The 24,232-nt window shown below is 43.6% G+C and overlaps 1 protein-coding gene, 2 long non-coding RNA genes and 5 other non-coding genes across 8 annotated transcripts; 7 read left to right on the top strand and 1 right to left on the bottom strand.

Annotated features, from left to right (window-relative positions):
* The first annotated feature begins 782 nt into the window (after positions 1 to 782).
* Positions 783 to 856, top strand: TRNAI-GAU (transfer RNA isoleucine (anticodon GAU)). Its single transcript has one exon. It is a non-coding gene; the product is annotated as a tRNA-Ile (tRNA).
* Positions 857 to 4,967: 4,111 nt separating this feature from the next.
* On the top strand, positions 4,968 to 9,024 carry LOC147006773 (uncharacterized). The gene is made up of 3 exons (XR_015054606.1): positions 4,968 to 5,037; positions 5,842 to 5,905; positions 8,954 to 9,024. It is a non-coding gene; the product is annotated as an uncharacterized LOC147006773 (long non-coding RNA).
* Positions 5,082 to 5,155, top strand: TRNAI-UAU (transfer RNA isoleucine (anticodon UAU)). The gene has a single exon. It is a non-coding gene; the product is annotated as a tRNA-Ile (tRNA).
* On the top strand, positions 5,950 to 6,023 carry TRNAI-GAU (transfer RNA isoleucine (anticodon GAU)). Its single transcript has one exon. It is a non-coding gene; the product is annotated as a tRNA-Ile (tRNA).
* A 44-nt stretch (positions 9,025 to 9,068) lies between the features above and the next one.
* On the top strand, positions 9,069 to 9,142 carry TRNAI-GAU (transfer RNA isoleucine (anticodon GAU)). Its single transcript has one exon. It is a non-coding gene; the product is annotated as a tRNA-Ile (tRNA).
* Positions 9,143 to 9,950: 808 nt separating this feature from the next.
* On the top strand, positions 9,951 to 10,024 carry TRNAI-GAU (transfer RNA isoleucine (anticodon GAU)). Its single transcript has one exon. It is a non-coding gene; the product is annotated as a tRNA-Ile (tRNA).
* Positions 10,025 to 15,326: 5,302 nt separating this feature from the next.
* Positions 15,327 to 16,453, bottom strand: LOC147006770 (uncharacterized). Its single transcript, XR_015054605.1, has 2 exons — positions 16,106 to 16,453; positions 15,327 to 15,895 (listed from the first exon to the last, which is right to left on the bottom strand). It is a non-coding gene; the product is annotated as an uncharacterized LOC147006770 (long non-coding RNA).
* Positions 16,454 to 16,557: 104 nt separating this feature from the next.
* Positions 16,558 to 24,166, top strand: LOC147006769 (uncharacterized). Its single transcript, XM_085867899.1, has 3 exons — positions 16,558 to 16,708; positions 20,288 to 20,350; positions 23,352 to 24,166. The coding sequence occupies exons 1-3, from the start codon at positions 16,558 to 16,560 to the stop codon at positions 23,684 to 23,686; spliced, it is 549 nt and encodes a 182-aa protein (XP_085724025.1). The 3' UTR covers positions 23,687 to 24,166.
* Positions 24,167 to 24,232: the final 66 nt, after the last annotated feature.

The raw sequence follows: 24,232 nt of genomic DNA, 5'->3' as shown, positions 1-24,232 counted from the left end.
TTTTTTAACTGGACCCGGTGTCGGAATCATTTGGGGTGTTTGCCAATGAGTCTGCCGGGTCCGAACCCCAGCCGAGTCACACCAAAGACTTTCCAAATCGTGTTAAAACAACGTCCCACTCACCAGCAGAATCATGACACAAAGAAGGTCATCAAAGTTGGACAGAATCAGCAAAACGTTCCAATGAACCAATATTTTTGCAAAGACCGATTTTGCGAGCAACCCCCGACCGTTCCATAAATCCCCTCATGTCCAGATTTTAATCAATGGCTTGAACAATCTTTGGTAAATCACTGCTGATGAAGGTTGTGTCCAAGTTTCACCGAAATTGTTCGTGTAGTTTTTGAGATAAAAGCAAATACCTATTTTGGGGCAAATCCCCCGTTGACCCCAGTGAGTGCCCAATTTATTTGACGGCATGAACAAACTTTCGTATATCATCGGTGTTGAATGTTGTGGCCAAGTTTAATTGGAATTACGTGTGTAGTTTCTGAGAAGAAAGTGAATAACTCTTGATGAGGGGCAACGACCCCCCCAACCCCCAACCCCTCGATAAACACTGTGGACCTCCTCTGGCACGGATTATTTTTTTTATCTCCGTGATGAAACTTTGGGATATCACGTGTGATGAAGATTGTGGTTCTGTTTCATCGAAATTGTTTGTTTCGTTTCAGAGAAGAAGTCGCAAGTATTTGTGGACGTGTATCATCATGTGAGCTCCCCGGAGCTCGGTTACAGGTGAGCTTACAAGGTTCAGGATGTGAACTTTCACATTCAGAAATGGCCGGTTAGCTCAAGTGGTTAGAGTGTGATGCTGATAACGCCAAGGTCATGGGTTCGATCCCCATGCGGGCCATTCTAGATTTTATTTTTTAACTCGACCCGGTGTCGGAATCGTTGGCGGTGTTTGCCAATGAGTCTTAAAGGTTCGATCCCAGGCCGAGTCCCACCAAAGACTTTGTAAATGGTGTCAATGCACCTGTGCACTCACCACCAGAATCAGGGTGCTGAGGAGGACGTCAACGTGGGACTGAATCAGCAAAATGTTCCAATGAACCAACGTAGCAGCAAACACCCATTTTGCGAGAAACCCGCGACCATTCCATAAATCCCCTCATGTCCAGATTTTTATAAAAGTCATGAACAATCTTTGGGATATCACGGCTGATGAAGGTTGCGGTCAAGTTTCATCAAAATTGTTCGTGTAGTTTCCAAGACAAAAGGAACTAGCATAAGTTGGAGACCAAGTCTTCGATATCCCCCGCCATAGTAAATGAAGACAAGTTGCAAAAGGCACCAGTTCAATTTATTCTTGATGTGTGTCCCAAATTTCATCAAGAAATAGTTAATAGTTTTGCAACTATGGTCTGGAAACAAAGGTTAACCTCAATTATTTCTTAATACCCAACTTGTTTCCATGGAAAGTGACAGAAATGTTTTTGGGAGAAATCTCTAAATATCAAAAGGCTCCAGTTCACCACTTGGTTGATTTGTGTACCAAATTTCGTATAGATATCTTGAGGGGATTTGTAGTTCACCTCAGTAAACGAAGTGTGACGGACGGACGGACGGAACCCATTTCTATATCCCCCGCCAACTCCGTTGGTTGGTGGGGGATAATAAAAGGAAAGAAATCTGACAATTGTTACTTGTTGATTGAATCACGTGGGAACGGGAGCCAGGGAAATGGTTCTTTGACACACATGAACAATAAACGTGTTAAATGTCATTGAAACAAACAGAAATGATGGAACATTTCATTTGGCAAACAATTTTCATGGGATATATAGTTGTGGACCCGGGGTCGGGGGCGAAGACCACGAGGGGGTGAACTACCTCGGGTTAGTACCAGACTACGGAACGACGGCAGTCAGCCGAGATCAGGCTCTCGATGAAGAAGAAGCGCGTTGTGTGAATCGCACACCAATAATGATCTGAAGAAGAGCGAGACGGAGACCCTCTAACAGCTCTGCGGACCCCTTTATAAGCCCTGGTGAAGGGTGGGGTGAAGACCAGAAAGCGACGCGCTGTGGCCCAAATCCTCTCCAATGGGCCACAGGGGCCCAAGCCACCCTTGCCCTGCCAGGCTCCAGGACCAGAAACCGGACCAGATGTCTACCAGCTTCGGCATGGCTCGGAGCTCCTGACTTAACATGGAGCATGCTCCCCGAGCCGGCACCCCGGCCATGAACGTGCACCGAGAGCAGTCTGAACGTCGCGTGGCAGCGGACTTTCCCCGCCACCCACGGACCCCTTCATGAGCAAACGTGCACAGCCCGGACCCGAACCAAACTCCCGGATCACCCTTCTCACGACCCCTCCTCGTTGCCCCGCAGATTTGAATTAAATAATGACTCGCGATCCCCGTGTGCGGGTTGTGTGGTGTGCAGCGGGGATGGAGATGATCCGAGCCACGGGAGGCATCGTGGTGTGCTGATAAACAATTGTCTATTGAATGTCGCGTGTGCTTGTTCTGGACTATGGCTAAAAGGAAAGGGTTAGAGTACGGATCAGAGGATGAATCAGAGATATTTATTCGACCTAACTACGAGATCCACACAACGCACTTCGTCTCGTTAACCCACCAGACATGAGGGGAGGTCTAACTACACGAATACTCATGGAATAACTGCCTGGGGATTCACTGTATGTTGGGTGCCATTCCCTTCGAGGAATGCGGTTTTTCAGAACCACAGCAATATTTAATCAAGTCCATGAATACCTGCAATCCTTGCATGTTGATCGACGTCAAGGTTTGCCTTCTTTGCCGAAAATATTTAGCAATACTAATAAAAAGAAAAGTAAATGCAAATATTTCAGGAAAAGGCAGCAACTGGGATTCATTGTAAAAAAAAATTTCCCTTTTGATCAATAATACAAATCTCACAAATCAATGACAAAGAAAGTGGAAGCAAGAAAACAAAAGCTTATGATTCAAACGACAATCTGTGCAACAAGATGTCTCAACAAAACCGAAAATAAACATTCCCAAATCCATGAAGTGACAATGATAATGGCAGGACCACGCATCCTGAAGCTCACCTGGATCAGGACCAACAGTCACTCAAACCAGGCTTGGACTGCTTTAGGCCCTGAATTTTTTAATTCCGTGAACAAACGTTAGTACATCATGGGTGACGAAGGTTGTGGTGAAGTTTCGTTGAAATTGTGTTTGTGTGTGTGTGTGTGTGTGTGTGTGTGTGTGTGTGTGTGTGTGTGTGTGTGTGTGTGTGTGTGTGTGTGTGTGTGTGTGTGTGTGTGTGTGTGTGTGTGTGTGTGTGTGTGTGTGTGTTTGTGTGTGTGTGTGTCGTTTCGGAGAAGGAAACAGATACATATTTTGGCGGGAACCCCCGAGTCTACCCCCTTTGACCAGGATTTTTTGAACGTCGTGAACAATCTTTGGTACATCACGGGTGATGACGGTTGGAGTCAAGTTTCATTGGAATTGTGTGCGTAGTTCGAGACGCAAGCAAATACCTATTTTGGGGGGGCAACCCCCATAGACCCCCTTGGGGCCCTATTTTATTAATGGTATGAACAAACTTTGGAACATACAGGGTGCGGAAGGTTTGAGTAAAGTTCCATTAACATTGTATGTTTCGTTTTAGAGAAGTTGTGGGTATTTGTGGACGGACGGACAGACAGACGGATTGACGACGCACCATCCCATAAGCTCCCCAGAACTACGTTCCAGGTGAGTTCGTAATAAAAAAAAAACGAGAACCACTGGACCTCCAGCTTATCTGGGGCCCTCTCCTAATGATGTAACCCCAATTTGGCATCATTCTGACTGGCGGGTCAGGAGAAGATTTTTGAAGAAATTTACTTCGTCGGCTTTTCTCACCTACTTCAAGTCACGTGACCATAACTAGCTTGGCAAACCCTGTTACCAGTGAGAAGAGGAACGTTGCTGACAAATTTTCATCCGGATTGGCCCAGCAGTTTGGCTGGGGAGTTTGAAATATATATTTTAATATTTATATGCACAAACATTCAAAAAATTGTCAAAACTCCGCTGGGAGCGTAATCCACCAATGGGAAGTATTCAGAGGAAGATCCCCCTGTCGTGGAGTGTTTCGGCCCTTTAACTTCATCACACTCTCGGTCTTGGTGGGTCACGCTCCAAAAAAGGAACGTCTTCCCACCGGGAGATTCTCGCTCCGACCTCTTCCAGAAACTTCATCTTTTCACCTTACTTTTCCCCACTGTTGTTATTTGGGGAGGGATAGGGAGAGGGAAGAACCATGGACTTCAAAAACGAGCCATGTTCTCATCAGGTCGAGGAAGCTTGGTTACCTGACAGGTGTTTTCCTTATGACCAGTCGGAGTCTTCTCTTTGAAATCAGAGCCACGCCAACACCGTCAAGGTTTGCCTTCATGCCGAAAATATTTAGCACTTACTATTAAAAACAACAGTAAGTCCAAATATCTCAGGTAAAGACAGAAACCGGGGTCCATATTAAAAATGTTTTTCCATGAGAGATCATGAAATAATATCTCACAAATCAATGAGAAAGAAAACACAAGCAACAAAACAAAGGCCTATTATTCAAATTACAAAATGTGAACAAAATTCCTCAATAAAACAAATAAATAAACAATCCCACATTCATTAAGCAACAGTAACACGAATCATAGTAATAATAATCATCATCATAATCGTTTGAAAATTCAATAATGCCCCAGAAGACCCTCTTGGACCCCGATTTTTTGTTAATGATGTGAACAAATTTGGTATATCATGTGTGTTGAAGCTTGTGGTCAAGTTTCATCAGAATGACGTGTGTAGTTCATGAGAAGAAAGTGAATAACTCTTGATGAGGGTCAACAACCCCCAACACCCTCCATAAACTCTCTGTGGACCTCCTCTGACCCGGATTTTTCAAACTCCGTGATGAAACCTTGGGATAGCACATGTGATGAAGATTGTGGTTCTGTTTCATCGAAATTGTTTGTGTGGTTTCAGAGAGGAAGTTGCAAGTATTTGTGGACGGAAGGAAGACACGCAATCACATGTTCCCCAGAACGAGGTTACAGGTGAGTTTACAAGGTTAAGAATGTGAACGTTAGTCATGGTGAATGGTCGGTTAGCTCAGGTGGTGAGAGTGTGGTGCTTATAACGCCAAGGTCATGGGTTCGATCCCCATACGGACCATCATTTATTTTATTTTTTAACAAGATCCGGTGTCAGAATCATTTGGGCTGTTTGCCAATGAGTCTGCCGGGTCCGAACCCCAGCCGAGTCACACCAAAGACTTTCCAAATCGTGTGAAAACAACGTCCCACTCACCAGCAGAATCATGACACAAAGAAGGTCATCAAAGTTGGACAGAATCGGCAAAACGTTCCAATGAACCAATGTTTTTGCAAAGACAGATTTTGCGAGCAACCCCCGACCGTTCCATAAATCCCCTCATGTCCAGATTTTAATCAATGGCTTGAACAAACTTTGGTAAATCACGCCTGATGAAGGTTGTGGCCAAGTTTCACCGAAATTGTTTGTGTAGTTTCTGAGATAAAAGCAAATACCTATTTTGGGGAAAAACCCCCATTGACCCCAGTGAGTGCCCAATTTATTTGACGGCATGAACAAACTTTCGTATATCATCGGTGTTGAATGTTGTGGCCAAGTTTAATTGGAATTACGTGTGTAGTTTCTGAGAAGAAAGTGAACAACTCTTGATGAGGGGCAACGACCCCCCCAACCCCCAACCCCTCGATAAACACTGTGGACCTCCTCTGGCACGGATTATTTTTTTTATCTCCGTGATGAAACTTTGGGATATCACGTGTGATGAAGATTGTGGTTCTGTTTCATCGAAATTGTTTGTTTCGTTTCAGAGAAGAAGTCGCAAGTATTTGTGGACGTGTATCATCACGTGAGCTCCCCGGAGCTCGGTTACAGGTGAGCTTACAAGGTTCAGGATGTGAACCTTCATATTCAGAAATGGCCGGTTAGCTCAAGTGGTTAGAGCGTGGTGCTGATAACGCCAAGGTCATGGGTTCGATCCCCATGCGGGCCATTCTAGATTTTATTTTTTAACTCGACGCGGTGTCGGAATCGTTGGCGGTGTTTGCCAATGAGTCTTCACGGTTCGATCCCAGGCCGAGTCCCACCAAAGACTTTGTAAATGGTGTCAATGCACCTGTGCACTCACCACCAGAATCAGGGTGCTGAGGAGGACGTCAACGTGGGACTGAATCAGCAAAATGTTCCAATGAACCAATGTTGCAGCAAACACCTATTTTGCGAGAAACCCGCGACCATTCCATAAATCCCCTCATGTCCAGATTTTTATAAAAGTCATGAACAATCTTTGGGATATCACGGCTGATGAAGGTTGTGGTCAAGTTTCATCAAAATTGTTTGTGTAGTTTCCAAGACAAAAGGAACTAGCATAAGTTGGAGACCGAGTCTTCGATATCCCCCGCCATAGTAAATGAAGACAAGTAGCAAAAGGCACCAGTTCAATTTATTCTTGATGTGTGTCCCAAATTTCATCAAGAAATAGTTAATAGTTTTGCAACTATGCTCTGGAAACAAAGGTGAACCTCAATTATTTCTTAATACCCAACCTGTTCCCATGGAAAGTGAGAGAAATTTTTTTTGGGGAAATTTCGAAATATCAAAAGGCTCCAGTTCACCATTTGCTTGATTTCTGTACCAAATTTCGTAAATATATCTTGAGGGGATTTGTAGTTAAACTCCGTAAACGAAGTGTGACGGACGGACGGACGGAACCCATTTCTATATCCCCCGCCAACTCCGTTGGTTGGTGGGGGATAATAAAAGGAAAGAAATCTGACAATTGTTACTTGTTGATTGAATCACGTGGGAACGGGAGCCAGGGAAATGGTTCTTTGACACACACGAACGATAAACGTGTTAAATGTCATTGAAACAAACAGAAATGATGGAACATTTCATTTGGCAAACAATTTTCATTGGAAATATAGTTGTGGACCCGGGGTCGTCGGAGGCGAAGACCACGAGGGGGTGAACTACGTCAGGTTCCCACCAGACTCTCTGGAATCACAGGTCATCACACAAGAATAACTCCGTGACGTGGCAGGTCGCCAATAACTCGACCACGTGCCTTAGGGTCCTCCGTGGAACTAATACCGTTTACCTCAAGGTCACGCGATCTAATCACCAGGGAACATGCCCTCGGTACTCACTTGCTCAAACCGCATCACCTTACCAGATCAGATGCAGCCGAGCGGAACTGCTAAGCACATACTGGAGAGGAAACAGATCGTTGGGGAATAACGTCCCGGCTGAACGAGGGTGCGAGACATGCTGGACCAATGGAAGAAAACAGGAAAACGAGCTGGGAACATTTCAACACAAAAGCTTAATTTACAATCAAGTAAGGAAAAGTATGTGGTGCAGAGAATGGGGTTTATTTTAATGTATGGCAGGGGAGAGCAAGGGATTTGTGGGGTGCGGCAAAAGGGAACTTACAAAAGCAGACATAGAGCAGAGTTATCCCGTAATATCTTCCACAATCATAATTTATGCCTGGTGTTGGCTTAATGGTTAGGGGTGGTGGGCTTGGGATCCTAGGATCCTGGGTTCAAATCCTATTTGGCTGTTGAATTAATACCAGGTGCGGTTGACTCCACCTGTCATCCTTCCGAGGTCGGCAAAATGAGTGTCAGCTTGCTCGTATCCTGTGTCGGAGTGGCGACCTGTCCAGGATTGCGCCCAAGAGCCAAGGAGACTGTTTCGGCAGCTCCAACGCTCTGCACAGTCTGGTCTTGATGGATGGATGGAGGGATGGATGAATCGATGGACGGATGGATGGATCGATGGACGGATGGATGAATCAATGGATGTATTGATCAATGGATCGATCGATGGATGGATTGATCAATGGATGGATGCATCGACGGATTGATGGATGGATCGACGGACAGACAGACGGACGGACGGACGGACGGACGGACGGATGGAGGGAGAGTGAGTAATGTAAATATTATGCATGCAAAAAATAATAATAATAAAGAAATAAATTTTTTCTAATAATCATAATTACAGTCCCTGTCGTATAACGGAGGGACAAACACTGGCATCGTATAAATGAGGGGAAACGTATAAAAAGACAACGTAAGGAAACAAATCTGATAACTGTTACTTGTTGATTAAATCGTGTGGGAACCGAAGCCAAGGAAATGGTTCTCTGACACAAACGAACGAGAAACTTATTCACATCCGAGCAACAAACACCAATGATGGAACACTTAGTAAAGCAAACAAATTTTCATGGGGTATATTTAATCAAGCTGATGAACACCAACCATCCTTACCTGTTGATCGATGTCAAGGTTTGCCTTCTTTGCCCAAAATATTTAGCACTTACTCATAAAAATAAAAGTAAGAACAAATATTTCAGGTAAAGACAGAAACCGGGGGTCAGATTAAAAATGATTTTCCACGAGAGATCATCAAATAATATCTCACAAATCAATGAGAAAGAAAACACAAGCAACAAAACAAAGGCCTATTATTATTCAAATTACAAAATGTGAACAAAATTCCTCAATAAAACAAATAAATAAACAATCCCACATTCATTAAGCAATCGTGACACAAACCATAGTAATAATAATCATCATCATAATCGTTTGAAAATTCAATAATGCCCCCGAAGACCCTCTTGGACCCCGATTTTTTGTTAATTATGTGAACAAACTTTGGTATATCATGTGTGTTGAAGGTTGTGGTCAAGTTTCATCAGAATGACATGTGTAGTTACTGAGAAGAAAGTGAATAACTCTTGATGAGGGGCAACTACCCTCCCAACACCCCAACCCAACACCCAACCCCCTCCATAAACTCTCTGTGGACCTCTTCTGACCCGGAATTTTTAACTCCGTGATGAAACTTTGGGATATCACACCTGATGAAAATTGTGGTTGTGTTTCATCGAAATTGTTTGTGTGGTTTCAGAGAGGAAGTTGCAAGTATTTGTGGACGGAAGGAAGAAACGCAATCACATGTTCACTGGAACTCGGTTACAGGTGAGTTTACAAGGTTTAGAATGTGAACGTTCGTTACAGAAAATGGCCGGTTAGCTCAAGTGGTTAGAGCATGGTGCTGATAACTCCAAGGTCATGGGTTCGATCCCCATACGGGCCATTATTTATTTTATTTTTTTACTGGACCCGGTGTCGGAATCATTTGGGGTGTTTGCCAATGAGTCTGCCGGGTTCGAACCCCAGCCGAGTCACACCAAACACTTTCCAAATCGTGTTAAAACAACTGCCCACTCACCAGCAGAATCATGACACAAAGGAGGTCATCAAAGTTGGACAGAATCAGCAAAACGTTCCAATGAACCAATGTTTTTGCAAAGACCGATTTTGCGAGCAACCCCCGACCGTTCCATAAATCCCCTCATGTCCAGATTTTTATGAATGGCTTGAACAAATTTTGGTAAATCACGGCTGATGAAGGTTGTGGCCAAGTTTCACCGAAATTGTTTGTGTAGTTTCTGAGATAAAAGCAAATACCTATTTTGGGGCAAATCCCCCGTTGACCCCAGTGAGTGCCCAATTTATTTAACGGCATGAACAAACTTTCGTATATCATCGGTGTTGAATGTTGTGGCCAAGTTTAATTGGAATTACGTGTGTAGTTTCTGAGAAGAAAGTGAATAACTCTTGATGAAGGGCAACTACCCCTCCCCCACAACCCCCAACCCCTCGATAAACTCTGTGGACCTCCTCTGGCACGGACTATTTTTTTTATCTCCGTGTTGAAACTTTGGGATATCACGTGTGATCAAGATTGTGGTTCTGTTCCATCGAAATTGTTTGTTTAGTTTCAGAGAAGAAGTTGCAAGTATTTGTGGACAGAGGGATGGTGTGTCATCACGTGAGCTCCCCGGAGCTCGGTTACAGGTGAGCTTACAAGGTTCAGGATGTGAACTTTCACATTCAGAAATGGCCGGTTAGCTCAAGTGGTTAGAGCGTGGTGCTGATAACGCCAAGGTCATGGGTTCGATCCCCATACGGGCCATTGTAGATTTTATTTTTTAACTGGGCCCAGTGTCGGAATCGTTGGCGGTCTTTGCCAATGAGTCTTCACGGTTCGATCCCAGACCGAGTCACACCAAAGACTTTGTAAATGGTGTCAATAGACCTGTGCACTCACCACCAGAATCAGACTCACCACCAGAATCAGGGCGCTGAGGAGGACGTCAACGTGGGACTGAATCAGCAAAATGTTCCAATGGACCAACGTAGCAGCAAACACCTATTTTGCGAGAAACCCGGGACCATTCCATAAATCCCCTCATGTCCAGATTTTTATTAATGGCTTGAACAAACTTTGGTATATCACGGGTGATGAAGATTGTGGTCAAGTTTCATCGAAATTCTATGTGTAGTTTCTTTGGAAATAGGAAGAACCTATTGTGGTGCGCAACCACCATAGACCCCCTTGGGGCCCTATTTTTATTAATGGTATTAACAAAATTTGGAAAATTCAGGGTGATGAAGGTTTGAGTAAAGTTTCATTGAAATTGTATGGGTAGTTTCAGAGAACAAGTTGTGGGTATTTGTGGATGAATGGACAGACAGACGGATTGACGACGCACCATCCCATAAGGTCCCCGGAACTACGTTCCACGTGAGTTCGTAATAAAAAACCAGAACCACTGGACCTCCAGCTTATCTGGGGCCCTGTCCTAATGATGGAACCCAAATTTGGCATCATTCTGACCGGCGGGTCAGGAGAAGATTTTTGAAGAAATTTACTTCGTCGGCTTTTCTCACCCACTTCAAGTCACGTGACCATAACTCGCTTGGCAAGCCCTGTTACCAGTGAGAAGAGGAACGTTGCTGACAAATTTTCATCCGGACTGGCCCAGCGGTTTGGCTGGAGAATTTGAAATATATATTTAAATATTTATTTGCACACACATTCAAAAAATTGTCAAAACTCCGCTGGGAGCGTAATCCACCGATGGGAAGTCTTCAGAGGAAGATCCCCCTGTCGTGGAGTGTTTCGGCCCTTTAACTTCATCACACTCTCGGTCTTGGTGGGTCACGCTCCAAAAAAGGAACGTCTTCCCACCGGGAAATTCTCGCTCGACCTCTTCCAGAAACTTCCTCTTTTCACCTTACTTTTCCCCACTGTTGTTATTTGGGGAGAGAGAGGGAGAGGGAGAGGCAAGAACCATTGACTTAAAAAACGAGCCATGTTCTCATCAAGTCGAGGAAGCTTGGTTACCTGGCAGGTGTTTTCCTAACGACCACTTGGAGTCTTCTCTTTTAAAACCAGAGCCACGCCAACACCTCTTCAGCGGCCGACAACCACCGGTTCAAAACTTTCCTTCTGTCTCTCCTTGTCAAGGCTGAGATTTTTCACGAGGGCATCGGTTGACCGAAGCCTGGTGTCGGCTTCGTGGTTAGGATGGCCGGCTTAGGATCCTGGGGTCCTGTTTTCGACCCCATTGGCTGCTGAGTTAACACCGGGTGGGGTTGACTCAGACTGTCATCCTCCTGAGGTTGGCGAAATGATTACCAGTGGACTGGTAGGAGGGGCACAGCATCAGTGGCAGAGCTGTGCTCCAAGAAATGGTCGGAACGGCGACCCGTCCAAGATTGTGCCAAATCGCCAAGGGGAAACTGCGTTGGCAGTTCCAATGCTCTGCTCAAGAGTGTGGGTCCAACAACAACAACAACAAGAAACCAACCTCCTCACTCCAAATTCCACTTTAAAGTAGTCAGTGGCACATCCTTCTTCGTGCTTCCATGTCATCAGCCACTCGTACTTAGGTCTTCTTCACCAGCTCCAGACATCCGACACTCAAACGGTTCCGTGAACTCAATGATCATGATGCACCTGCTCGACTGTGATTGAAGGACAATGTCTGGTCTTTGATGGGTCTCAGCGATGATCCCAGGAAATCTCTCCATGCCGGGAAGATCAGCCCACATTCTCCAATCATTCGCGTCACGGAATGCTGCACCGCGTGATCTTTGCGGATTCCTCTGTTTTCCATTGTTTTCTTTTGAAAAACCTGCTTTACCGGAACTGCAGTGACTCACATTTTCCTTGACTGGGATAGGTTGTCATTGTGGGGACATTTTACTGTGTCCGTGGTTCTTATGAAACGTTCAAGGACCCGATTCTGCCTCCAGATGTGACGCGCTTTTGCTCGGGCAAACGTACGTGCAGACGGCGTGTTGATCCAACGTTTCATGGCGACCACAAAGTTTACATTGAGCGTCATCCTTCACTTGTCAACGGACGAGATTGGCCCCTGTGGGTCGTCGATCATAAATGGACCGAATGAGGAAACCAATTCACACAGGTGACACATGTCATGAGTCATTCCATGTTCGGCACCTGTGGTATCACTCACACAAATACATGGTGTCACTCACTTAGATACACCCACTCAAATACATGGTATCACTCACACAAATACATGGCATCACTCACCCAAATACATGGTATTACTCACTTAAATACACCCAATCAATACATGGTATCACTCACACAAATACATGGTGTCACTCACTTTAATACATAGTATCACTCACTTTAATACATGGCATCACTCACTTTAATACATGGTATAACTTATACAAATACATGGTATCACTCACAAATACATGGTATCACTCACCCAAATACATGGTATCACTCACCCAAATACATGGTATCACTCACCCAAATACATGGTATCACTCACACAAATACATGGTATCACTCACCCAAATACATGGTATCACTCACCCAAATACATGGTATCACTCACCCAAATACATGGCATCACTCACCCAAATACATGGTATCACTCACCCAAATACATGGCATCACTCACTTTAATACATGGTATCATTCACCCAAATACATGGTATCACACCCAAATACATGGCATCACTCACCCAAATACATGGTAGCAGTCACTTAAATACACCCACTCAATACATGGTATCACTCACACAAATACATGGCATCACTCACTTTAATACATGGTATCATTCACCCAAATACATGGTATCACACCCAAATACATGGCATCACTCACTTTAATACATGGTATCACTCATACAAATAAATGGTATCACTCACTTAAATACATGGTGTCACTGACTGAACTACATGGTATAACTCACCCAAATATATGGTATAACTCACCCAAATACATGGTATAACTTATACAAATACATGGCATCACTCACTTTAATACATGGTATAACTTATACAAATACATGGTATCACTCACAAATACATGGTATCACTCACAAATACATGGTATCACTCACTTTAATACATGGTATAACTTATACAAATACATGGCATCACTCACTTTAATACATGGTATAACTTATACAAATACATGGCATCACTCACAAATACATGGTATCACTCACCCAAATACATGGTATCACTCACTTTAATACATGGTATCACACCCAAATACATGGTATCACTCACACCAATACATGGTATCACTCACACAAATACATGGTGCCACTCACCCAAATACATGGTATCACTCACACAAATACATGGTACCACTCACTTCAATACATGGTACCACTCACCCAAATACATGGTATCACTTACTTTAATACATGGTACCACTCACCCAAATACATGGTATCACTTACTTTAATACATGGTACCACTCACCCAAATACATAGTATCACTCACCCAAATACATGGTATCACTTACTTTAATACATGGTACCACTCACCCAAATACATGGTATCACTTACTTTAATACATGGCACCACTCACCCAAATACATGGTATCACTTACTTTAATACATGGTATCACTTACTTTAATACATGGTACCACTCACCCAAATACATGGTATCACTTACTTTAATACATGGTACCACTCACCCAAATACATGGTATCACTTACTTTAATACATGGCACCACTCACTTAAATACATGGTACCACTCACCCAAATACATGGTATCACTTACTTTAATACATGGTACCACTCACCCAAATACATGGTATCACTTACTTTAATACATGGTACCACTCACCCAAATACATGGTATCACTTACTTTAATACATGGCACCACTCACTTAAATACATGGTACCACTCACCCAAATACATGGTATCACTTACTTTAATACATGGTATCACTTACTTTAATACATGGTACCACTCACCCAAATACATGGTATCACTTACTTTAATACATGGCACCACTCACTTAAATACATGGTACCACTCACCCAAATACATGGTATCACTTACTTTAATACATGGCACCACTCAGTGAAGGATGATTTTGTGGAACGTGCTGAGAAGGTTTTTCCATCATGTTAAACAAAGGATATTTGGCTGATTGTTTCATCAGGTCTTGTGAGAAAGTCTTTAAACTCCATCGTCACCTTTTATTGAAGTTTGTTTGGTTTTCATGTGAACAAGTTCCGATTGCATTGCATTTAATATAATAATAACAAATTAATTATTTTAGTGAGTGAAATTCAATAATTAATATTATTGATTAAAAATATTTATTTATTTATTTATTAACGGGGGTAGAAAAGATTGAGGTTTTGGGTGGGGGGAGATAAGAGGTGGTGGTGAACAGCTGTCTTGAATACCTTGAGGGAAGAATGAGATTGAAGAGGATGTGGGAGTTGGTTCCACAGGTGGGACAAAAGTAGAGGTGAACAATGCTCCTGGATGTGGGTAGTTTCACCAGAAGGGGATTGATGGTGGACCGTATGTGCCGTGCAGAAAGTTGGGGGTTGGGGGAGGGGACAAAGCATGGAAATATCAAGGGATGTAAGACGTAAGGGATGTAAGGGATGTAAGGGAAATATCAGAAAGGAGGTGGTACAAGACAGAGAGAGCACGAAACTGTTTGAGATGGTGAAGTGACAGATATATCGACACAGCTTCATCACGGGAGATTCCAATGGTCTTGGTTTTCAAGATTTCAAGATTTCAATCAAGATGCTGGTTTCCAAGAACACAGCCTTGGTTTCCATGGCATCAAGCTGAGCAAGTTGTGAGGCAGGGGTGCCAGCACAGAGGGGAGAGCAGCACTCCATCAAGCTGCGGAGAAAGCTGGACAGGAGTTCAGGTTTGCCAAGGAAGTACTTTGTACGATGGAGAATGCCCAGTCGGCATCTGGCTTTGGAGGCCAACCTTAAAATGTGGTTTAACCAAGAAAGATCATGGCTGATGGTGAGACCCAGTAGTTTGAATGACCAAACTTCTTGATGAGGGTTGCTAAAATAGCAGATAGGAGGGTTCACCAGATGGTCCTTTCAGAGAGAGAGAGAGAGAGGGGGGGACACAGAGTGGAGTCATCAGCAAATAGATAAAGAAGATTTTATTCCCCATTGTGGGATGAACAATGTCAAGCAAGGAGAGAGGCAAGATTTAACGATGAAAACTTTTTTTTTAATTGTTTCTGTCCCAACAACTTGGACGAGGTCGAACTAAGTTAACAAACGAGGTACAAACGAAGTGATTTACTCATCAACGTTACCAAAGGAGGATACTGCGGTGAAAATGGTCGACAAAGCCCAAAAAGAGACTTCCCACGTGACCGGAATGAAAGGAAATGGGGAATGCCAAATTCGGGAAATCAGAACAAGTTGTAAATTGAAATCACAGGTTCCTCGAACACATGGACTCCCTGGTGAACCCGAACATGGTGGTGGTGTATGAGCACGAGAACGCTGATCTCTCGTTTCTCGGCAATGGTTTCCCTCCTCTTCATAAAGCTCGCATGACTGGATCCTCTGTCCCAACCCCACCTCGCTGGAGTGGTTGTGGAGCTGGCGCAGCGAAGTCCGTCGGTGGTGGTTGTGGAGCTGGCGCAGCGAAGTCCGTCGGTGGTGGTTGTGTAACTCGGGATGCCCATGGATGAGGGTCTGACATCTGGAGGATCCCAGGGGACGGGTCGGAGAAAACCATGCAGATAATTTCGATCGGTGCCACCCACGGACTATAAAAAAGGGGACACCGTGTCACGATGCACAGGGGTCTGAGTGGTGCTTGTTGACCAGCAGAATGATTACCAAACACCAACCATTTATACATCAGAATACACGATTTGAGATGTTCCGTGCTTCCGTGTACCGCAAATACCTGTGAGATCCCCGGGTCTGCACAACCCCAGAGACTTGAGAACCAAGCTGTTGGTCCCCTCACCAAGGACTGAGGTTTTACACCTGAGGTGTTGCGTGACTGTGCACCACGGTCGGATGGATTCATCACCAGCGACGAAGGACCACCTCCACCACCTCCACCACCGATGAATTTAATATTAATATCATCATGATTCAGAATTTTAATGCTGTGGTAGTTTTTCGAGTAACACGATCAATTGATGAGTTTTCCTGATTCGTCGGTCACGTGGTCTGGAGACGCGAATCTGCCGCTGAGAAACCATGAATCCATCGTGATCACGTGGTCTGGAGACGCGAATCTGCCGGTGAGAAACCGTGAATCTCTCGTGATCACGTGATTTGTTTTTCAACCAACACTTCAGGCTCGTGACTCCTGTTCCTCATCGTCTCCTGTCGTCACGACGATTCACGATGACCCGAGAACTCTCCGGTGAAGATCACAAAACGAACACCCCTGGATCCACGAACGGTTTCGATGGAGGAAACACGGTCGATCCCAGACGTTCTCCCTCATCCCGCGGGTCCATGGTCGGTTCACCCGAGGATAAGGAGTCCGGACCCGGTACGTGACGTCACTCCGATTGTTTGTGTTTCAGATTCTGTTGTGAAAGGGAAGATCGAGTCCGAGTTTATCGATGATTCGTTCCCTCGATGTGAAGGTTTGAATCATGAACTCATTCCCTCATTCATTCCTGATCAAACTCATTCCCTCCGCCACCACCGAAGGTGAAGGATCACGATAACTCAACAAGTTGTGGACGGATTCCGATGAACCTTGGTGGACACGTTGGTTCGGTTCGTGTAGTAAATCCCCGCTGTTGTGAATTGAATCACATTGTTGTTATTTTTGAATGAATGTTCTTGTTAAACTGTTAAACGGACCCGATACATGTTATCAGTGCCCCCCACGGACACTGGGGGTCCAGATCGGAGTTCGTGTCCAGATGTCCACAACTTCGGAGTTCCAGTGTGTGTACTCAGTAAAGTTCCTGAGTGGTACCATGTATTTGTGTGAGTGGTACCATGTATTTGTGTGAGTGATACCATGTATTTGTGTGAGTGGTACCATGTATTTGTGTGAGTGGTACCATGTATTTGTGTGAGTGATACCATGTATTTGTGTGAGTGATACCATGTATTTGTGTGAGTGATACCATGTATTTGTGTGAGTGATACCATGTATTTGTGTGAGTGATACCATGTATTTGTGTGAGTGATACCATGTATTTGTGTGAGTGATACCATGTATTTGTGTGAGTGATACCATGTATTTGTGTGAGTGATACCATGTATTTGTGTGAGTGATACCATGTATTTGTGTGAGTGATACCATGTATTTGAGTGGGTGTATTTAAGTGAGTGATTCCATGTATTTGAGTGGGTGTATTTAAGTGAGTGATACCATGTATTTGTGTGAGTGATACCATGTATTTGTGTGAGTGATACCATGTATTTGTGTGAGTGATACCATGTATTTGTGTGAGTGATACCATGTATTTGTGTGAGTGGTACCATGTATTTGTGTGAGTGATACCATGTATTTGTGTGAGTGATACCATGTATTTGTGTGAGTGATACCATGTATTTGTGTGAGTGATACCATGTATTTGTGTGAGTGATACCATGTATTTGTGTGAGTGATACCATGTATTTGTGTGAGTGATACCATGTATTTGAGTGGGTGTATTTAAGTGAGTGATTCCATGTATTTGAGTGGGTGTATTTAAGTGAGTGATACCATGTATTTGTGTGAGTGATACCATGTATTTGTGTGAGTGATACCATGTATTTGTGTGAGTGATACCATGTATTTGTGTGAGTGATACCATGTATTTGTGTGAGTGATACCATGTATTTGAGTGGGTGTATTTAAGTGAGTGATTCCATGTATTTGAGTGGGTGTATTTAAGTGAGTGATACCATGTATTTGTGTGAGTGATACCATGTATTTGTGTGAGTGATACCATGTATTTGTGTGAGTGATACCATGTATTTGTGTGAGTGATACCATGTATTTGTGTGAGTGGTACCATGTATTTGTGTGAGTGATACCATGTATTTGTGTGAGTGATACCATGTATTTGTGTGAGTGATACCATGTATTTGTGTGAGTGATACCATGTATTTGTGTGAGTGATACCATGTATTTGTGTGAGTGATACCATGTATTTGTGTGAGTGATACCATGTATTTGTGTGAGTGGGTGTATTTGTGTGAGTGATACCATGTATTTGTGTGAGTGGGTGTATTTGTGTGAGTGATACCATGTATTTGTGTGAGTGATACCATGTATTTGTGTGAGTGATACCATGTATTTGTGTGAGTGATACCATGTATTTGTGTGAGTGATACCATGTATTTGTGTGAGTGGTACCATGTATTTGTGTGAGTGATACCATGTATTTGTGTGAGTGATACCATGTATTTGTGTGAGTGATACCATGTATTTGTGTGAGTGATACCATGTATTTGTGTGAGTGATACCATGTATTTGTGTGAGTGATACCATGTATTTGTGTGAGTGATACCATGTATTTGAGTGGGTGTATTTAAGTGAGTGATTCCATGTATTTGAGTGGGTGTATTTAAGTGAGTGATACCATGTATTTGAGTGGGTGTATTTAAGTGAGTGATACCATGTATTTGAGTGGGTGTATTTAAGTGAGTGATACCATGTATTTGAGTGGGTGTATTTAAGTGAGTGATACCATGTATTTGAGTGGGTGTATTTAAGTGAGTGATTCCATGTATTTGAGTGGGTGTATTTAAGTGAGTGATATTATGTATTTGAGTGGGTGTATTTAAGTGAGTGATACCATGTATTTGAGTGGGTGTATTTAAGTGAGTGATACCATGTATTTGAGTGGGTGTATTTAAGTGAGTGATACCATGTATTTGAGTGGGTGTATTTAAGTGAGTGATACCATGTATTTGAGTGGGTGTATTTAAGTGAGTGATACCATGTATTTGAGTGGGTGTATTTAAGTGAGTGATACCATGTATTTGAGTGGGTGTATTTAAGTGAGTGATACCATGTATTTGAGTGGGTGTATTTAAGTGAGTGATACCATGTATTTGAGTGGGTGTATTTAAGTGAGTGATACCATGTATTTGAGTGGGTGTATTTAAGTGAGTGATACCATGTATTTGAGTGGGTGTATTTAAGTGAGTGATACCATGTATTTGAGTGGGTGTATTTAAGTGAGTGATACCATGTATTTGAGTGGGTGTATTTAAGTGAGTGATACCATGTATTTGAGTGGGTGTATTTAAGTGAGTGATGCCATGTATTTGAGTGGGTGTATTTAAGTGAGTGATACCATGTATTTGAGTGGGTGTATTTAAGTGAGTGATACCATGTATTTGAGTGGGTGTATTTAAGTGAGTGATTCCATGTATTTGAGTGGGTGTATTTAAGTGAGTGATACCATGTATTTGAGTGGGTGTATTTAAGTGAGTGATACCATGTATTTGAGTGGGTGTATTTAAGTGAGTGATTCCATGTATTTGAGTGGGTGTATTTAAGTGAGTGATACCATGTATTTGAGTGGGTGTATTTAAGTGAGTGATACCATGTATTTGAGTGGGTGTATTTAAGTGAGTGATACCATGTATTTGAGTGGGTGTATTTAAGTGAGTGATACCATGTATTTGAGTGGGTGTATTTAAGTGAGTGATACCATGTATTTGAGTGGGTGTATTTAAGTGAGTGATACCATGTATTTGAGTGGGTGTATTTAAGTGAGTGATACCATGTATTTGAGTGGGTGTATTTAAGTGAGTGATACCATGTATTTGAGTGGGTGTATTTAAGTGAGTGATACCATGTATTTGAGTGGGTGTATTTAAGTGAGTGATACCATGTATTTGAGTGGGTGTATTTAAGTGAGTGATACCATGTATTTGAGTGGGTGTATTTAAGTGAGTGATACCATGTATTTGAGTGGGTGTATTTAAGTGAGTGATACCATGTATTTGAGTGGGTGTATTTAAGTGAGTGATACCATGTATTTGAGTGGGTGTATTTAAGTGAGTGATACCATGTATTTGAGTGGGTGTATTTAAGTGAGTGATACCATGTATTTGGGTGACTCCAACCACGTCTGACACGCTTGCTTTTGTCTTTCTCTTTTTTTTCCAGATCTTCTTGTGAAAATGAAGATCAAATCTGAGTTTGTGGATGAATCGCCCTCTCAAGACAAAGGTCTGAACCTCAACGACATTGTAGTTGTACCATTTACAAACAACGATGAATGTACATTGTACGGAGGTTGTTGTCCAGACAGACGTGGTACTTACCTTCTTGCCGTGTTGGTACTGGAACACCAAGCTCGTTAAAAAAACACATTTGTTTTGATCGTCGAGACGTTCACGGAGACTTGCACCGACAGGTGTGATGGAATCGATCGGTTACCGACATGCACTCCCATCCATGAAAATACCAAGGGATGTGTGATTGTTGAAGATTTTTTTTGTACACATAGTCGAGGCTCGTGGAAGAGCGAGTATGAGTACACTGAACGGATCAGAACACAACAGAACAAAAGAAACGGCAGAGAGAGGGGGAAACAACAACAGCAGAGAGAGGGGGAAACACCAACAGCAGAGAGAGGGGGAAACACCAACAGCAGAGAGAGGGGGAAACACCAACAGCAGAGAGAGGGGGAAACACCAACAGCAGAGAGAGGGGGAAACACCAACAGCAGAGCCGAAGGCCAAGACAGAGGGTGGTGGATAAAAAATGGGTGTGGGGAGGAATTTAGTGGACAAGATGGATACAGAAGAAAACTCTCAGGAGGGAAATTTGGAAGGAGGACGGGGTGGGGTGGGGGTTAACGAGGGTACAAAAGATCAAGGTTTTGGATGGGGGATGATTTGAGATGCTGGGAACAAGATGTCTTCAAAATCTTCAAAAATGGAATCAATCATCGCTTCAGACATTCAATCCTTCCTCTTCTCCAATGGCTTCATTTCCGATCATCAATTTGGTTTCAGACCAGGTCACTCTACCCTGGATATGCTGCTTCTGCTCTCCCAACAATGGATGGAGGTCCTCCATGCCGGACATGAAATCAGAGCCATGTCCCTGGAGATCTCGCATGCTATTGACACGGTCTGGCATCCTGTCCTGCTCACTAAACTCTCTTCCTCTGGTATCCAAGGCCATCTCCACTCATGACTCGCAGACTTCCTCTCCTGTCACAGTCAACATGTGGCCCTAAATGGAGTTCTTTCATCCCCTCTTCCTGTCCAGGCTGGAGTTCCTCAAGGTAGCGTTCTGGGCCCTGTTCTTTTTCTGGTTTTCATCAATGATCTCTCCGACTCTCTGGAAAATCCTCTTTGCCTCCTTTGCTCATGACTCCACCCTCTGCCGTACCATCTGTCATCCCTCAGACCGGCAAGCAGCAGCTTCTTCACTCTCTGCAGATCTGGATTAAATCACAAACTGGTCCAACACGTGGAACTTGTCTTTCAATGCGGACAAATCTCACACTCTCACGATGTCTCTCCGAAAGGACCGTTTGGAATTCCCCCCCCCATATTTACTTTCCTAATAATACTCTGGAAGAAGTACTTTTAATCAAGGTTCTGGGTCTCACTATCTGCCATGATCTTTCCTGGGAAAGCCACATTTCCAACCTGGCCTCCAAAGCCAGTCGCCGACTGGGAATCCTCCATCATGCAAAGTCCTTCCTCAGCCCACGTGAGCTCCTGACCACTTACAAAGCTTTCGTCCGCAGCCTGATGGAGTACAGCTCTCCCCTCTGGGCTGGTTCTCCTGCCTCACACCTTTTTCGGCTTCACGCTGTGGAAACCAAGGCGTTTCGAATCATTGGTATCTCCTGCGATGAGGCTGAGTCTTTGGGCCTCTCACTCCAGGCAGGTCAGTGGTCTTTCTGTCTTCTAACGTCTCCTCTCTGGTCTCGCTCCCCCTGCTCTGTCTGCGATATGTCCCCGCAATCTTTCCGCAGGGCGCTCAAGGTCCGCCAGCAACCCCCTTCTGGTAAAACTACCAAAAATCACGAATCACTGCTCAACTTCGCTCTTTCATTTCCCTTTTCTCCCACCTTTGGAATAAACTCCCACACTCTCTTGAATCCCACTCTTCCCTCCAGGCCTTCAAAACAGCTGTTCACAATCACCTATCTTCCCCCATCCAAATCCTCGATCTTTTCCACCCCCTTAAATCCACTCCAAACCCACCTTCTTCAGATTCCCTGCTTTCCTTCCTGAAAGTCCCTGTAATGTCCATCTTGTGTACCGCGTGTTGCCCGGCAGGAGGGAAGCCACTCCTCCTGGCTTTGGAGTGGACCTTCAAGCCACTCCATTCTGACCTCCGTGGTGGTCAGAATCTCACATATGAAACCCAGAACAGTGGAGCATTTAATTAGACATCTATCTCCCTTCCACATATCTCCTGTCTCTGTTCCCCACTGTTTTGTCCTTCCCTCTGCCACCCCTCTTGTCTCATGCCCCCCTTGCTGTGGTTTGTGTGTTCACTCTCATCCGAGCCTCGAGCCTCGTCAACGTGTTCAGAAAGTAAAAAGACCGTCTCCTCCACCAGGTTTCCTGGTGAGGAGGGTGCATGATATGGACACCCAGCAGGATTAAAAACAAAACCTGTCAAAGTGCGGAGGATCTCCTTGTGAGCCAGCGGCCATCCATGTCTCGTGCCCAATTCTCTGCGGACGTCCTCCTGCAGTTGGGTCACTTTTTTCGGAGGTTTGTGGCAGGATTTTCACTCCGACCACCGGAAAACCCTTCATTCCGGAAAACCCACAAATGCAAAGAAATGGAAAGTTCCTCCGATGCAACTGCCCTTCACAGAGCAGCTCGCAAGATGATGGAATTGGGGCAAAGCCTTTGGGAACCCCACTACTTGATGATCGGAGGAAAAGCACGGGTGTGTGTGTGTGTGTGTGTGTGTGTGTGTGTGTGTGTGTGTGTGTGTGTGTGTGTGTGTGTGTGTGTGTGTGTGTGTGTGTGTGTGTTTGGTTATCTCTCTCTCTCTTTCCTTGTCTTTCTCGCTCTCATTTTACTCTCTTTCTCTTAATTCCTTCTTTCTTTCCTTTTTCTTTCTCTCGTCTCCTCTCTCTTCCCATCGCTCAAATTTTTTGATCCAATTGGTGTACATTGTGTTTTCTGTGTGAAATGTTTAATTCGAAAAGGGATTTATTGATCCTCTTTGTGAATTGCCATTGCAGAGAAACAAATGAAAAAGGATTCTTGTTCCAAGTGTTCCCCGTTGGTCGACACTGAAGTTTCCTTCGATCATCACGTGGCTTCAATCCTGACTCTTGGTCAGGACGTTGATCCACTGAGTGGTGTGTTCAACAACAACAAGAAGAACAGTCCTCCAAACATCCTGAAAGAGAACACCGAAGGAAGTGAGAAACCACACAGGTGTTCTGTGTGTTTGAAAGAATTCAATTGTTCATCGCATTTAAATCTGCATCAAAAAATACATTCACGTGTGAAGTCCTACAAGTGTTCTGTGTGTGTGAAGGCCTTTACTCAATATAGTTTACACAAACATTAAAAAATACATTCACGTGTGAAGACCTTTACTCAATCATCAAGTTTAAACAAACATCAAAAAATACATTCACGTGTGAAACCCTACAAGTGTTCTGTGTGTGTGAAGGCCTTTACTCAATCATCTAGTTTAAACAAACATCAAAAAATACATTCAGGTGTGAAACCCTACAAGTGTTCTGTGTGTGTGAAGGCCTTTACTCAATCATCTAGTTTAAACAAACATCAAAAAATACATTCACGTGTGAAACCCCACAAGTGTTCTGTGTGTGCGAAGGCCTTTACTCAATCATCAAGTTTAAACAAACATCAAAAAATACATTCAGGTGTGAAACCCTACAAGTGTTCTGTGTGTGTGAAGGCCTTTACTCATTCATCAAGTTTAAACAAACATCAAAAAATACATTCAGGTGTGAAACCCTACAAGTGTTCTGTGTGTGTGAAGGCCTTTACTTATTCATCTAGTTTAAACAAACATCAAAAATACATTCAGGTGTGAAACCCTACAAGTGTTCTGTGTGTGTGAAGGCCTTTACTCATTCATCTAGTT

This window comes from Eptatretus burgeri, unplaced genomic scaffold (genome assembly GCF_056783735.1).
Source record: "Eptatretus burgeri isolate ZD-2024b unplaced genomic scaffold, Ebu_testis_v1 Ebu_testis_scaffold_3154, whole genome shotgun sequence".
Lineage (NCBI taxonomy): Eukaryota > Metazoa > Chordata > Myxini > Myxiniformes > Myxinidae > Eptatretus > Eptatretus burgeri.
This window is presented reverse-complemented; position numbering and strand designations above follow the sequence as displayed.